This window comes from Phacochoerus africanus, chromosome 1 (assembly GCF_016906955.1).
Source record: "Phacochoerus africanus isolate WHEZ1 chromosome 1, ROS_Pafr_v1, whole genome shotgun sequence".
In the NCBI taxonomy this organism is placed as follows: domain Eukaryota; kingdom Metazoa; phylum Chordata; class Mammalia; order Artiodactyla; family Suidae; genus Phacochoerus; species Phacochoerus africanus.
The window spans coordinates 170,478,615-170,495,079 of record NC_062544.1 but is presented as its reverse complement, the minus strand read 5'-3'; the positions used below and the strand labels follow the sequence as shown (position 1 = coordinate 170,495,079).

General features: G+C 40.5%; 2 protein-coding genes across 4 annotated transcripts in view; one reads left to right on the top strand and one right to left on the bottom strand.

Annotated features, from left to right (window-relative positions):
- The first annotated feature begins 509 nt into the window (after window positions 1-509).
- PFN2 (profilin 2) lies at window positions 510-6,657 on the top strand. 2 transcript variants are annotated; one of them, XM_047784548.1, is made up of 3 exons: window positions 510-883; window positions 3,005-3,197; window positions 4,968-6,657. In XM_047784548.1, exons 1-3 carry the CDS (start codon window positions 752-754, stop codon window positions 5,063-5,065), a joined length of 423 nt encoding a protein of 140 aa, XP_047640504.1. In that variant the 5' UTR covers window positions 510-751; the 3' UTR covers window positions 5,066-6,657. The 2 variants fall into 2 exon arrangements, with proteins under 2 accessions (XP_047640504.1, XP_047640494.1); XM_047784538.1 differs by having other exon boundaries at window positions 668-883; window positions 5,295-6,657.
- A 3,028-nt stretch (window positions 6,658-9,685) lies between these two features.
- Window positions 9,686-16,465, bottom strand: part of RNF13 (ring finger protein 13) — a 140,942-nt gene continuing 134,162 nt past the window's right edge. For both annotated transcript variants that reach the window (XM_047784514.1, XM_047784525.1), the window contains 2 exons: window positions 11,392-11,472; window positions 9,686-11,100 (listed from right to left, as the gene is read on the bottom strand). In XM_047784514.1, coding sequence (XP_047640470.1) covers window positions 10,736-11,100; window positions 11,392-11,472 — 446 coding nt within the window. In that variant the 3' untranslated portion in view covers window positions 9,686-10,735. The remainder of the gene's footprint in view (window positions 11,101-11,391; window positions 11,473-16,465) is intronic.

Genomic DNA, 16,465 nt, shown 5'->3' with positions numbered 1-16,465 from the left:
TAAGCGTGGGCGACCAGGCCACCAGCGGCCCCCATCACAAAGAGGAATAAACGCTCCGCATCCCGTCACCAGGGCAACTCTGAAATCCGACACCAAGGTTCAAGATTCCGCATCCCCGAGCCTCCGGACGCAGAACAGAGGCATTTCACGGTCCGATAGCGGAGACTCCGAGGCGTCCCACACGCTGCTGTCTCTAAGGTGCTGACTGCCACGGAGGAGACGCCCTCTCCCCAGGCTCGGGGTCCTAGGGTTAGACACCCGCAACGATCTCGGAAAACCCAGACCTCGCCGGTAGCACGTGGCATCCGTGATTGTCCCGACGGTATCCCTCCGCGCCCCCTCAGCCTCCCCCTCCCTTCCTGGGACCCTCCGAGTCAGGACGCCGCGGAAGGATCGTACGCACGTGCGCGCGCACGCCCCGCCGGGACCGCGGAGTGCTTAGGGAGCCGCGGTGAGAAGCAGTCTACGCTGCCGCCGGCACAGCAGCTCCGCAGCATCGTACCGCTGGTTAGTTAGCCCCGCAGTTGCGGGCGGGCGGCCGGGTAGGGCGCGCTCCGTGGCTTGTCCCTCATCGCCGTCCCCGCGTCCTCCCTCCGCAGCTCCTCGGGGAGGGGGGCGGTCGGTGCCTGCGCAGAGCCGCCTCCTCCCCGCCCCCGCCCCGCCTCCCCCCGCGCCGCCGCCCGCGACCGCCGCCGCCGCCGCTGCGCCTGCTGCTCCTCGCCGTCCCCGCTGCAGTGCGAAGGGCTCGAAGATGGCCGGTTGGCAGAGCTACGTGGATAACCTGATGTGCGATGGCTGCTGCCAGGAAGCCGCCATTGTCGGCTACTGCGACGCCAAATACGTCTGGGCAGCCACAGCTGGGGGCGTCTTCCAGAGCATTACGGTGAGGACCGGCGGCGGCCCGGGTTCCCATCCCCGGACCCGAAGGGGCCGGCCCTGGGGGCCGTAGCGCGGGGCCGAGCCATCGGGAGGGCCGCGCCGGCAGGTGTGCGAGGCGGCGGGTGCCGAGGATGCGGCTGCCGGGCGGGCAGAGAGGCCGAGGCCCGGGGACGCCCCCTCGCCTGGGCTGCACTGACAGGCGGGGGCGGCGGCCCGGGGTGCCCAGCGCCTGTCCGGGTGAGGCTGGGGGAGGGGGATGCGCACCAGCTGGGGTGGAGGTGCTTTTCCTCCCTCGTCCTGCTCCTTCGAGCCCCCTGGAAGCTCTGAGGTTTGCTTTGTACGTCCCAGGGTGGGAGCAGGGGCCGGGGCCGGGCCCGGGCTGGGGTCCTCGGGTGGCGGGGCCGCCCCTCTCCCCGTGGACAGCGCGCCACCCGCGCCGCGGGCTGTGGGAGGCGGCGGCCGCCCGGCCCCCGGGATCCTCGCAGCGACTTGGCGTAGGTTTGCCGGTGTCCAGGCCTCTGGGGCTTGCGAGAAATGTACGCCGACAACGTAGGTGGGTTGGTGAATCTCGACTTCAGCTCTGGCTCCATAGGATTTTTTTTTTTTTTTTTAATTCTCCAAGATGGCGAACTGCCATTGATTTCTCTCCTCCTATGGAGATTCATCGATATACCGTTATCCCCAATTACGCAACATAGCTCTAAAAAGGGGTGTGCTTGAAGTGGGCTTTCAGTAATCTGTGAAGACCGAGGGGCTACTTCAGTTCTCCAAGTCCCTCCCTCTTTAGTGATGGTAGTAAAGGAACTGATGCAGATTTGTGCTTGACGGTGCCTGATTTTCCTGTGACTTGATGGTTTGATTCGGTTTCCACATGTTTGGGAAATAATTGTCGCTAAGCCCCCAGTGCTGCTTTATTGTTTTGCCCCTTTCAGCTCAAGGCTTTTTCTAAAATTGTAACGATTATATCAAATATAGGACCATTCCCTTAATTTCTTAAGCTTCACGCCCCCTTCCTATCAAACGCCAAAATCCAGGCCCCCCTGTTATGGCTGCTACTAATTATTCTTGTACTTAACATGGTTTAAGATATAACTGTGTAGAACTCAGTCCTTGATACAAGTCCTCTCAGGTTTTCTGAAACCACAGTGGACTACAATTCTTACAGAGAATTGGCATCTGGTGATCAACTTTTTTTCTGCAGTCCTCTTGTCTTTGTGTGTGAGTTCCCGCTGTCTGGCTGGGAAGATTGCGGGAGTGTGCTTGGAAATGGCTGGGGCCTGCTATGACTCTGCAGTTCTGATGGGGGCGACGCCTTCCTTCTTATTCAGAGAATGTTAGAATGCACGTTTTCTTCTTTCCGGTTCTGGTCGCTACCTCAGTTTCTTTCCCAATCTCCCTCCATTTTCTCTAGTCGTTTACCATTCCCTACTGTAGTGCTATGGACGGAATCCTCTTTGCATTTGTCCGGAAAGAAAACTGATTACTGGGGTGGGAGGGGAAGCCAAGTTAGAAAAAGGAGTAGCGGCTATAATAATAGAAAGGAGGGAAATATGAATTTGGGAATGCCCTTAAGTCTAGGGCTTGAAGTTCATAACGCGGGGAATATTTCAAGCTATTTGAAACAGAGAAGACATGAACAGATCTGTCAAACATGGGCTATATTTTAAAAGACTTTCAAACTTTAAATTTGATAACAATATGACAAACATGACTGATGATGATAGACAAGTTTTTGTTGAAAGTTTTTAGGTGAATCTTTTACCATTACATAAGCACTTTAGGTGCCACCTGATTTGAAACAGTTTATAAATAACTCTTAAGTTTGCAGTTTATCCAGTGTCAGCTACCAACTAGAGATTCTTTGCATAGACTGGTCTTAGTTACCAGACTACACTCTTAACTGTACAATCTAATTTTCTGATTGATATAAAACATGTAATCAGGTAGGATTAAGTCATTTTTTTAGAAGAGACTGAAACTTGATTTTACATTAGCGAAATGTGGATGTCTTGTAGTCCTAGTACAAACTTGGGAGTCTTTCCTGTTATATACCAAGGCCTGAAAGGAATTAACTACAACTTCTTTTTCTTTTCTTTTTCTTTTTTTTCCTTGTGGTGGGGGGCAGCCAGTAGAAATAGATATGATTGTAGGAAAAGACCGGGAAGGTTTCTTTACCAATGGTTTGACTCTTGGCGCAAAGAAATGCTCAGTGATCAGAGATAGCCTATACGTGGACGGTGACTGCACAATGGACATCCGGACAAAGAGTCAAGGTGGGGAGCCAACATACAACGTTGCTGTCGGCAGAGCTGGTAGAGGTAAGCAAGGCACCCTTTTGGTTAAAAGTTGCACGCCACATTACAACTTATTAATAGCTTCTTTAACATTTTGAATAAAGTGTTAGTCCATAATGGCTATTAAGGTGGTTTTTGTGAACTGCCCAGCACTGAAAGGGGCACTGCTTTAGATTTATTTACTCTGCAGCAGTTGCATATACAGCCTAACCTCTGAGATCCTGACTTTACTCTAAAACAGATTATTCATTCAGCTCTTTAGTTTCAACTTCAGTAAACTGGAAATCTAAATTTGTCTCTGCAACTGCTAGTTATCCAGATTGTTAAATTGTTCAAATTGGTTACTTTCGTTCCATTGGGTCTTTGACCTCTGGATCTCTTTCTTTCTTGACCACATTTTAGTCATTCACTATTCATCATAAAAAAGGAAAAGTATTGGTTCATATTTCTGTTAGAAACATTGCTGAGGAAGAGAGAAATAATTAAACTGAGGGTTTTGGAGTAAGTTTTCCACTTACTAAAATATTTTCAAAGACTGTGTTTTTGATTTATTTTAAAAGTAGGAAATTATATTTTATTTATGTAAAATATAATCCTGGTCCAGAAATTCTGGTGTTTTTAAACTATTGTCAACATTACAGAAGTTCTTACTGTACTAAATAAGTCTTACTTATTTTTGAAAGAAACTTTTAAGATTGAGGTTTATTATGACATCTAATTGATTTACAAATATACTTAAATGTGTTGACCTGTGTAAATATTTTGTAAATAAAGATGGCTTGTGCAGCCTCATATAGCAGACGTGGCACATCTGATCTTAAAACCAATACTACCATGTGAAGAAACTTGAAGCTCTTCTGAGCCATAATTTACTGCAGTGGTCCTAACCAACTCCCTGTGACTAAGGTTACTCTTATTCTGATGTGAGTTGATGGTTTTATCAGCACTTCTCTATAGGAAAACTAGATGATGAAATAGACAAATCTCTAAAACATTAGCTGAGCTCAGATAAAAATGTTAAAAAGCATCGACCATGTGAAATAAAACCAGAAAGCTTTCATACCGTACAGCACTACTGACATCTAGTGGCAGTGAGTGTAAAATCTGACCTACCTGCATATATTTGGGGGATAGACCTTTGAACTGCATCATAGAAACTATTGTTGGAAATAGTAAAGCTATTTTAGGATTTTAGATTCAATTGAAAACAAAACACAATGAGGATATCATTAAGAACAAGCCTTTAGTACTTTTAATTTGGCCTTTTCTGAATGGCATTGAAAATGCTATTTATAATTTCATCTTGGTTTTCCTCTGCAAGTAACAGACATATTTAGCCTCACTGGTGAGACTTAATAGTTTGTACTTAAGCAAGCAGTTAAATTTAGGGGGAATTTAATAAGTAAATAATCACCTAAGTTTGTTTTTTTTTTCCGATTTATTTTTGGGGGACCAGTCTTAACATGTATTTTTGTCATAGTAATAGAAGTTTTTTGCCTTATATAAAAGATAAATTAGCACTTTTTTTTCCCCTTCCAGCTAGTGTAAAGATATTTTTTGTAGAGCACTGAAGCTGCATTGATTGGACTTTCGAGATGCAGTGAATAGTGAAAACGTTTTCAGTATATTAGTAGTTTGAAAATTCTTTTAGGAGACCTGGTTGACTTCAGTGCTTGGTTGTTCATGGAAAACTAACTTAATGTTAACTTATTAATCGGGGTTCTGTCTGCTAAAACTTATGTGACTTTCTTGATTAACACTTCTTTTGAAACACTTTTCTTCTTTCTCTTTCAGTCTTGGTCTTTGTAATGGGAAAAGAAGGGGTCCATGGAGGCGGATTGAATAAGAAGGCATACTCAATGGCAAAATACTTGAGAGACTCTGGGTTCTAGTTGCTAGGCAGACTGTTAAGTATTAGGGGAAAATTGCTCTTAAACTTTCCTAGCTGTAAGCTTGAGTCTTAATTCTGGAAATTTTATTAGCAATGCAGGGTGATGGGGTATGAACCTGTGTCTCCTTTGTATCCCTCTGTTGGTGGGGAAAGGTGTCTTTCTTTCTGCCCTCCCCTCCCTCCCTTAAATAATTCTGTTCACTTTTGTTTTGTTTCCTTATGTACTCCAGCATTGGTTATAGTCATGGGAAAGGAAGGTGTCCACGGAGGCACACTTAACAAGAAAGCATATGAACTCGCTTTATACCTGAGGAGGTCTGATGTGTAAGCAGCCTCTCCCCATCTACCTAGCAACTGTCTTCATCACCACCCCAATTATGGTCACAGTGCTACCAGACTATAGATGGTAGCTAATTTTTCTTTACCTATTTTCTAATGTCACGATTCCTGTTTGCCCAATGGGTCATTTGTATGTTAACCACTGTATGTAACCAACCTTATCTGGCAACATAATTGCAGCACAATAATGATTTGCATGATACCTTGAAATTTGGGGGGAGGGGGCATGCCAAGTTGGGCATCACTTTGTCTTAGCAATTAATGGGATATTGATTACTAAAATAAGTTAATATTAAGCAAGGTGCCGGTTGTACAATCTCTAATTTGATCAATGTCTTTCAGCACTTTGAGCATTTACTTAGCTCATTTAGTCTTCCTTTTGTAGCGCATGGTTGGGAGGAAAAAGTGCATGCATCTTTCCTTCACTCTTTTTTTCCCACCCCCTCTCTTCACACAGAGGTATTTGGTTTGCTTCCATCCTCTTTTATTGCAGTGCCTGGTTTATTTAACCAATTGATAACTCTTTTGATGAGCTATTGAGAGCTGCAGTAGTTTGCTTTTAGTATTGTTGTTGCACTTGAGTAGAGACAAACCTTTTTTCATAGTGTCTACAGGACATATGACAAGTGCAACTGCAAAACAAGAGCAAAAGGCACTTCCTCCCATGACCTTACAACAACCATACTGATTGAATCCCCAGGGACATTCCATCATTGCAATAGCTCAGATTTTTATTCCTGTCTTTTTCTTTGCACACCAGCTCTACTCTTTAGTAAAATTGTAAAAGGCTGCCATTATGGACATTAGGTATCCCAACATAACCATCTGGAGTGTGTCCAGTTTGTTCTTCATAGGACCAATTTTTATTTGCAGCTTGAGTTTTTATATGAAGTTGCATTATTGTGGACTTGGCTGTCTTGTGATGAATTTTTTTTTTCATATGTATCCTGTGCCATACTATTGTTAAAATGAACTGTTGCTATTGTGAGATGGATTTTAACTGACCTATTAAAGGTTTCTTTCGAATGGCACTACTTTAGGGACATTCTAGTATTTGCTTCTATTGTTTGGGCCTTGTGGATAATGTACAGATTTAAAAACAAATCTTGTTGCTGATTTGTCCATTTCTTTCCCTGCACTTTGTTACATCTGGGATACAGTCTAACTCATCTGATTTAATATGCATTTAAAAAAATGCCATAACTATTAAACACCTTGTTTACAGACAGATGAAATAAATTTATTCCAACCAAATACTCTGGACTCCTGTTGTTTATATAAATTGTTAGCTTACTGTTACCATTGATTTTTGATACAGTGGGAATATATACACTCTGCTGTAAACATAAAACCTTAAAAATCCAGCTACTTGTGTATCTGTTTCTTACAGTATTTATTATAAATAAAATTAGTGCCTGGGAATTTTTAAAATTAGGCTTGGCTGTTAAAAATGGCTTATAGTCATTTCAGGCTCATCTTTAGGTTTATGAGGTGAAAATTGACTTATCCACTAGAAATTAAATATTTTTCTCCTGTTCCTGGTCTCTTGGTGGGAAATGGTGAGCAGTATGGGGCCCAGTACCAAGAAGGGTTTCTGCATTGTGGATTCTTCTGTGTTGAACTGTCAAATGACTTGTTTTGATTTGGAGGTGATATTGGTAGACTGAAGTCAGCCATCTGGGACTCTCTCACAAGAGAAAAGACATTCCTTAGACAGCATGAGATAACTGGGATGTTTTGCAGTTTCTGGCTTTGGAGTGACATGTTAACCATGACTATGTAATAATCGAGTTTAATCCCAGAGGTCACATATTCCCTGAAATGTACTGAAGTTTAGTAAATATGTTTAGTACTATTTAGAAAAATCATGAACTGTCAAGTAGAAGCTCCAAGTTCAAAAGTTGGGTCTAAGCAGTACTGGGGAGCTGGTTATAATGCAGATTCTGGGCTCTGGAGTTCTACACTGGAGATGAAGATTCCAGATGTCCCTTTAGAAACAATAACTAGGTTGGGCTCATTCATTTTTAGTGGACTGTATTTGGTGCTACCCTTTGAAGAAAGTGGGTTAGGGGATGGGAGTCACTCTCTTTGCCTTACTAACTAAAATTTCTTTCTTTGACAGTGTTGTCAGTTCTGAATTTGATTGTTCATACAGGGATGTAAAGGTATGGAAGATACGGAATTTGGGGCTACTTTGATAATCGGGCATTCCTTAGTATTGTAAAACAATAGTAAATACTTCTTGACCTGTTAAAATCCCTGTTAGGAACAAAAAGTCAGATGAAAATTTGGTGGCTGTGTTGTGATGATTTATGATTTTATGGCACCTAATTAGAAAGCAGTAACGAGACTTGGGAGAAACCTTTATTGAATAAACCTATAAATAGGTGAAGGGATGTGTATATAATATGCTGGAGGTGTAAGTAGGGCAGTAGAAGACAGTTGAGGGCACATGTATCACTAAAATAATGAATTAAACTGGTCAGTGGCCCCTTTCCCACAATTTGATTAGAAAAACACTTATGAAAACATATACCTGTGTTTTTGTTTTGTACTTAGTTCTAGGAATTTAACCTAAGGAAATGGAGCTATACAGATTTGCAGAGCAGAATGTCACTTCCACAGTATTAATCAGAATAACTAAACTTGGAAAACTACAGGATTTAACTTTCAGGGTTATGGGTTGAATAAATGACCATACGCACGTCCAGAAGATAAAAATCTCATTGAATTACGTAAGAAAATGCTCCCCAATAAATATGAATATGTAAATAGTATAAATACAGTATATATCTTACATATGTATTTATGGAGGCAAGATATAAAGGTAAATTTTTCTTTGGTGTAAGTTTCCAGATGACTATACTTTTACAATCAGAAAATTTAAATTAGGAAGATTTTTTAATAGAAATGGACTTTAATTTTACTCCGTGTCCTATTAAAAAAAAGCTGTAGAGTTATACCATAGAGAAATTATAAAAGATTTCAAGTGACTATTAGAATTAATAACAATCCTAGATAGTGCTGTTGTTAAGTATATGTATTTTTAACAACTAAAAGTAACAATCTGAACTTTCAAAAAATAAATACTTTTGCCTGATTAAAAACTCCTAACTTAAATTTGAAGGAACCAAGTCCTTGATCTAAACTGTGCATTAAGGATTGAGGGAATACGACATCAAATACACATTACAGTGACTTTTAACTTTTTCCCTTTAAAAAAATTTTGTATTTTAGGTATGATGTTTTTATTATCTACTTTAACAATTATAAAAGCCATTACTTGTTGTATATTTATTTGCCAGGCACTAAGCTCAGTGTTTTGTCCTCACCCCCCTGCCCCTAGGATACATGAAATTACACCAATGACAAACAGGTTTAGAAAAGTTAGACTTATAAAAGTCAACTTCCATAGCTTTGCTTAACTACCATTATAAGCTGATCTTCTGTTTCTCAGGCCTGTACGTATTCCTATGGTGTGAGGTGGGAGTGGGAGAGTGATGAATTCAACCTTTTATTTTCTTAAGTGGAAATACCCATTTTTTTGTTGTTGCTTAAAAGAATTTTTTAAAAAACCACTTCAGAAAAGTGAAATTTCCCCAAATGGTGTTCTTTTTTTTTTTTTTTTGCCTTTTCCAGGGCCATACACGTGGCATATGGAGGTTCCCAGGCTAGGGGTCTAATTGGAGCTGTAGCCATGGCCTATACCACAGCCACAGCAACGTGGGATCCAAGCCACATCTGTGACCTACACCACAGCTCACGGCAACGCTGGATCTTTAATCCACTGATCAAGGCCAGGGATCGAACCTGCAACCTCATGGTTCCTAGTCAGATTCGTTAACCACTGCGCCACGACGGGAACTCCTGGTGTTCTATTTCTTTTAAATAGCTGTTTTTTTTTTTTCTTTTTACAACAAAAGGCTAATATATCTAGTATGCTTTACTATTTTCTAATATGCTTCTGTTTACTAACAGTTTCCCATCAATACATATAGGTCCAAGATATTTATCCTTTCAAGACAGTACAGCAGTCTAAGGATTTACCATAATTCCAAGAAGGTACCATAATGTTCACTATTATTGGAATGATTTGTGCTGCAGTTTTAACTTTTGGGGGGATTACCTAATAGCTTGTGAGCAGTCAGTTCCTTTGTATAAAATCCTAAGGTGATGTGTTTTATCTAAATTGCTTTCATCATCATACCTTTAAAAAGCACTGGGCATATAAAGATAAGGTTAATATGGTTAATACTATAGCAGAACAAATATTTGCCAGTTCTTAAAGTGGAAAATGTGTTTATTAACATTCAAACTCCCTTCATACAAGGCCATATAAAAATTCTTAGCATTTCGATTATACATAAAGTCTATATTTTCTACATAGTTACAATAATGTATAATTTAGCTTTTCATAATACATTGTTTAAATACATCATTAGTTCTGTTAAACATAAGCAGTATTTTCAAATCAATACTTGAACTGTTTCCTCTGTACATAGTTTAGCAGGGCTTATTAGCATAAGATGCTCTTTATTAAGAGGTATATGATCTGAGTAGTAACAATTGCCAAAGTATAGTATTTTTACACAGCATCTTTTTGCTTTGATCACAACACAAAATCTTTTAGGATACTGAAGTTCAGTTAAGTCCAGAGACATTACTTCAGCTGATGAATCAAATTCATACATAACACTATAGTAGTAAAAACCTTAAAAAAAAAAAAAACCTTTTGAAATCTGCCCTAGTACACACCATTCCTATCAAGATAAGACTGCTTGGAAATAGAAAGGAAAAAGACAGCTTTGAGTTTCCTTCTGATTCTGATAGGAAGAAAAATGCTAAATTACCTTGTTACTTCTCACTAATGATGGCAATTTTGGGAAATACTAGAACAAGCCTATTCCAGCTCAACCACTCTAGGTAACTTTATGGGGATGGGAGTTGGCCTGTTAGTTCATGCTAGGTGGTCACAGCACTGGCCTTGTGTGTAAAAACATGAAACACTTGCATACTGTGATGTAGGTCTTTAATTGCAAGCTATACTGAGGAATTTTTTTTTTTTTAATGTTTTGGCTATATTCATTCCAAAAGAAGAGTTGATTTGATGCTTGAGTTACAGCACCAGTCTATTATTAGTTATCAGTGAAATGAAGTACACTCCTGCAGATAAATACCAGATGAAAAAAAAACTGTTTCAGTAATCTGATTAAACTGTAGAATACTAGAAAATAAGTTATTTCTACAGAAATCTCTGAAGGGAGCAAAAAAATCAAACTATATGCCTAAATAAACACTTTAAAGGGAAATAAAACCCAATACCCTCTGAAGGTCAAACAGTATTTGCTATGTTGTAATCCCGTTCACCATTAGGCTGCAGCTGGACCACAACACTATGTTCATTGATTTCATTTTCTGCGTCACTACTGTCGGTATCTTCATTGTCATCTTCCTCATAGTCTGAAGATTCTGTCATGTTCGGATGTGAGCGGGATTCAGACAAAGCCCCAAATGACTGGGTGCTGACAGAAGCCAAAGGTCTAAGTAAAGGGGTGTGTTCTGACACTTCATTTTCTTCTTGACTACTATCTGTGTCAGAGTCTGAATCACCTTGAGAAGGTACAACTTTTTGCTTGCAGACCGGACAGGTTTTTTTGGTTTTAGTTAGCCAAGGATCTACACACTTGCAATGATAAGCTGTTGAAGCAAAATATATATCTTTTAGGTAGTATATGGTGGTGGAGAACAGTATTTTTAATTTCTTGCCATGTTTATTCACGATTTTCTAATCGATGCACATCATATAGGGGCAAGAGAAGAAAAGTTTGTAAATTTTTATAAATACATCTCCATCCTTTAATGAGACCACTAATAAGTACAGGGCCTGGCTTACGATGTGCTAATAACTATTTTCTGTCTGTCTCTCTAATGCTGAACGTTGGAGTATAAATTATACATAAATTCAAAGCAGTATGTAATTATTCATACCATGGGAACAGGGAAGGATTCTGAGCTTGTCTCCATCTTCATATTCATCCAAACAAATGGCACATACATCATACTCATCTCCTATGACAGAAAATAGTGAATAAAAATTAAAACATAAAGGGAAGTATTCATAACTTTTCAAACTTTTCAAGTTCTTCCTCACTTACTTTAAATGCCTTCTGATTTACCTATCTTTAAGTGATACCTTTTGTTTTCTCTCAGATCAGGAACCTAAAGTTTCAATTTTAAATAATTAGCCTTTTACCTAAAATAAGATATTAAAAATGGATACCAAATTCCTTTACTTTGATCACCTCTGCAGTTTTTTATAGAATAATTCCATTTTTTGTAACTATTCAAATGCTAGTTTTGAAATAATTTATGCCAAAGATCATAAGATTTCACTATTTAGATTTTTTGAGGTCTCTTGAGTCATTTAAGTAAAAATGGAAATGTGTTCGAACATACTCAAATTTTTAAAAATATATTAGTGAATAAAAACATTTGGAATGAGACGTACTGAGCTTCAGATCTCCTCCAGCATTTACTAGTTCTGTGGTGCTTGGCAAGTTATTTTAGCCTTTGACACCTAGTTCTTTTATTGGTAGAAAGATTCTACCTACCTCGGAGTTGTGAGGATAAAATGAGATAAAGGGCCATGCATGTAGGAATTCATTAAATGGTGTTTGTCAATATCACTGCCTTTTTAATTACTTGTTGAACTTATCGCCTTTATAATCATGAAAGTTTATTAATTCATAGCCTTTTTGGAATTGAAATGTAGTTATTTTTATATACAGCAGCTTTTTAAATTGAGTCGCAGTGACTTTCTCTGTATTGGTAATAACCATTGTGACTGCTTGAATTCAGTGTTTCTGTCAAATGTATATGTTAGGTTAGAAACTTACAAAAATGTCAGAGAACAAAAGACAGTTGAGGTCACTGCCTATACCACATACAGGGCAACCACACTGGGAGGCATGTCAGAAATAAAGCCATTGTGGGAGTTCCTGTTGTGGCGCAGCAGAAACAAATCTCACTAGTATCCATGAGGATGTGGGTTTCATCCTGGCCTGCTTAGTGGGTCAGGGATCTCATGTTGCTGTGGCTGTAGTGTAGGCCTGCAGCTGTAGCTCAGATTGGACCCCCAGCCTGGGAACTTCCATATGTCACAGGTGCAGCCCTAAAAAAAAGCACACACACCAAAAAAAGAAGAAATAAAGCCATTGTCTGGATAGGCTGGATGAACATAACACATGAAGAAAGAAATAACAGTTCTATTGAAACACCCCTTTAACATCCTGTAGTCATTTAAAGTAGCATATTCAGGAATCCTAAGTAAAAAGCTTTAATGAAAATAACAATTTTTGTTCAGTATCTTGAATTTGGTTACTATACATGCTATCACCTATCAAATACATTCTATAACAAATAATGAAGAACTGTGTTTAGAACCTCACGTGGGGGAGTTCCCGTCGTGGCGCAGTGGTTAACGAATCCGACTAGGAACCATGAGGTTGCGGGTTCGGTCCCTACCCTTGCTCAGTGGGTTAAGGATCTGGCGTTGCCGTGAGCTGTGGTGTAGGTTGCAGACGCGGCTCAGATCCCGCGCGATCCCGCATTGCTGTGGCTGTGGCGTAGGCCGGTGGCTTACAGCTCCAATTAGACCCCTAGCCTGGGAACCTCCATATGCCGCGGGAGCGGCCCAAGAAATGGCAAAAAGACAAAAAAAAAAAAAAAAAAAAGAAGCTCACATGGAATTTGAGGAGACTGATTATACCCATCTCAAACTATTAAAACGCTGGAGTTCCCATCGTGGCGCAGTGGTTAACGAATCCGACTAGGAACCATGAGGTTGCAGGTTCGATCCCTGCCCTTGCTCAGTGGGTTAACGATCCGGCATTGCTGTGAGCTGTGGTGTAGGTTGCAGACACGGCTCGGATCCCGCGTTGCTATGGCTCTGGCGTAGGCCAGTGGCTACATCTCCGATTCGACCCCTAGCCTGGGAATCTCCATGTGCCGCGGCGGGAGCGGCCCAAAGAAAGAGCAAAAAGACAAAAAACAAACAAAAAAAAAACCTATTACAACGCTAAAGGACTCCTACATATCTGTAATCATCTGTAATTACACAGTTGATCCAATTATCTGGACTTTGAGGACAGTTTAAATATATTAAGCAATTTAATCATGCTGCTCTCTCATACAAATCAAACTTTCAGTCTTACGACTTTGTGAAAATGCTCATTAAAAAAGATTTAGTTAATGTAACTGAATAGGACCAGACTGGTCCAAAGCTGTGCCACAGCTCTAAGCCTTATTTTATTAAGGTAGGGAAGTTATCTTGCATTATTCAAGTGGGCCCAATATAATCACAAGGGTCCCTGAGAGACTAAGAAGGAGGCAGAAAAGTTCAGAGTCAGGGAAAGACAGTGTTACTGGCTTTGAAGATTGAGGAAAGAGGGTCACAAGCCAAAGAACATGGTGGCCTCTAGAAGCTGGAAAAGATGAGGAAGTAGATTCTTCCCCCTAGAGCCTGCTGAAATCTTGATTTTAGCTCGGTGAGACCTTTGGACTAACCTATGGCGCTGTAGGATAATAAATATGTGTTGTTTTAAGCCATGGAAGTTTGTGGTAATTTGTCATCAAAGCAACAGATGAATATAAGTAGTATCTGGGTTAGCCTAAACATATGGAATGGGTGCTTTACTTTTGTAAATTATCTTGTTTCAAGCAGTAGGTTTATTTTGATCTTCCACAGATTAAGCCACTGCACTTAAAGATAACAGATCAAGATTCAAAGGTATAAAATTTGTGATCATGGACCAAGATTCAAAGGTATATAATTTGTGATCATGGACCAGGCTGGAGCCAGGTGCTCTGTAGAGAATTAACCCCCACTGCCTTGGACTTAAGATGAAATAGTAAAAATAAAGCATGTGTTAGAATGCCTGGGGTTCTCATCCTGATCACTTTACATATTGGCTCTGTAACCTCGTGCAAAACACCATCTTTTCGTTTTAGTACCCTCAAAGGCAAAATAAAACTATTAACATATCTATGTTTTAGGATTGTTGTGGATTAAAGGAGAATGCAAGTAGAGTACTTGACATAGTGTTTGGCATATACAGTACCTCTTAGCCCATCTCCATCCGATAAAACTGGCCCCATATGCATACTGGCTAATAACATGGTATAGTGAAAGCAAGGAGGCCCTCCAACAGCCCCATGTTCTTCTGTTAGTGGCAAAAATCTAGTGGCAATGGTCAGAGAAACCTGTTGGTTGTACTCAGAGTAATGATGTAATTTAAGTATTTAGCAGCCCTTGAACTGAGTGTTTCCTGCTCCAGCCGCAATGTTATCAAATGAGGTATGAGTGAGAAATCTAAAAGACTGGACAAACATTTATCATAAAAGCAAGAAGAAGAATCAATTTTTTGCCTCATTTAAAAATACATAAAACTAAAAATGGTCAGAATTTTCACTGTGGCTCAGTGGGTTAAGAACCCAACTAGTATCCATGAGGATGTGGGTTCGATTCCATGTACAGCTTGGATGTGGTGTGGCTGTGGTGTAGGCTGGGAACTTCCATATGCTATGGAAGCTTGAATTCCACCCCTAGCCTTGAGGTTTCCGTATGCTATGAGTGTGACACTAAAAAGACCCCCCCCCCCCCAAAAAAAGGCAGAAAACATGACAACTTAGAAATCCAGTCTGTGGATTCATGTTCAAGGCAGTGGCCCAACATCATTTGTTGAGTAGTTTTATATTGATGTTCAAGATAAGGCATTTATATGTATTTTTAAAAATAATTTATAACTCCAGATTTTAAAAACTAACCAATTTGTCCAGTGGTTCTGGTAGTATAAAAGGAGTATAGCAAGTGCTAATAAATGTTAGTTTTGTTACTATCAGCACCATCCTAGAAAGTTTTATGGCTTATTATAAACCAGTGGTTCTCAAGCGGGGACTATTTTGCCTCCCAGGGACACTGGGTGATATTTGGAGACATTCTTGATTTTCACAACTGGGAGTTGGTGCTGTTGGCATCCAGTAGGCCAGGGATGGATTCCAGTAAACATCCTACAATGCTGTACACATCTCCTCAAAGAACTTTGCCATCTAAAGTGCCAATGGTGATAAGGTTGAGAAAACCCAGTATAAAAACTTCTGGGAGAGTTCCTGCTGTGGCACAACAGGATCGATGGTGTCCCTGCAATGGCAGGCATGCAGGGGAGGTTATGAATCCAGCATTGCCACAACTGTGGTGTTAAGTTCCACCTGCAGCTGGGATCTGATCCCTGGCCCAGGGAACTTCCATATGCCACTGGTGCGGCCAAAAAAGGATAAAAAAAAAAACAACAAAAAACCTAACAAAGCTTTTGCTAATTCACTAGTGGATTGATGTTCAGAAGCTGCAGGAGGAGTGAGATTCATGTTTGTTCTGTGAAACAATATGGAAATGCTTCTATCTGGAATGTTACTCATGTTATTGTTACTTGAATAATGTTTCACAAAATTTTCATGAGGACACTTGCAAAGTCTCATCAATCTAGGAATGTTATATAATATATAGGTAGAACTTTTGATTTTCCCCTCTAAACCTATTCCTCCCTAGTTTTTCCCCAAAACCTTGGGTCATAAGGTACAGCAGAGCCATTGACCCTTCAGAATAGGAATCACACAGGACTGAAGGCAGCCACTGGCATTGGCATGAATGGATTATCAGGACTAGGCATATCCTTGATGCTTCTTTCCCTTAGAATTTACAGTGCTGTAAACTTTTATCTATAAAATATCCTCAATCTGTCCCCTTCTCTATCAATTAAGCTGGCCAGTTGCCTGGATTATTCTAAGAGCCTTTTCTGTTCCTGCCACCCCTTCCTGCCCCATGTAGTTTTTCTCCATAGCAGCCAGGGTGATTCTTCTTCTTCTTCTTTTTTTTTTTTTTTTTTTTTGGTCTTTTTAGGGCTATAACTGCAGCACATGGAAGTTCCCTGGTTAGGGGTCAAATCAGAGCTGCAGCAACATGCGATCTGAGCTACATCTGTGACCTACACCACAGCTCACAGCACAC

What these genes read in the sequence shown, in the direction of transcription:
- PFN2 (XM_047784548.1), top strand. Translation starts at nt 752, where the DNA reads ATGGCCGGTTGGCAGAGCTACGTGGATAACCTGATGTGCGATGGCTGC. An exon ending in GCGTCTTCCAGAGCATTACG is followed by an intron (nt 884 to 3,004) that starts GTGAGGACCGGC and finishes GGTGGGGGGCAG; the next exon opens with CCAGTAGAAATAGATATGAT. An exon ending in TGTCGGCAGAGCTGGTAGAG is followed by an intron (nt 3,198 to 4,967) that starts GTAAGCAAGGCA and finishes TTTCTCTTTCAG; the next exon opens with TCTTGGTCTTTGTAATGGGA.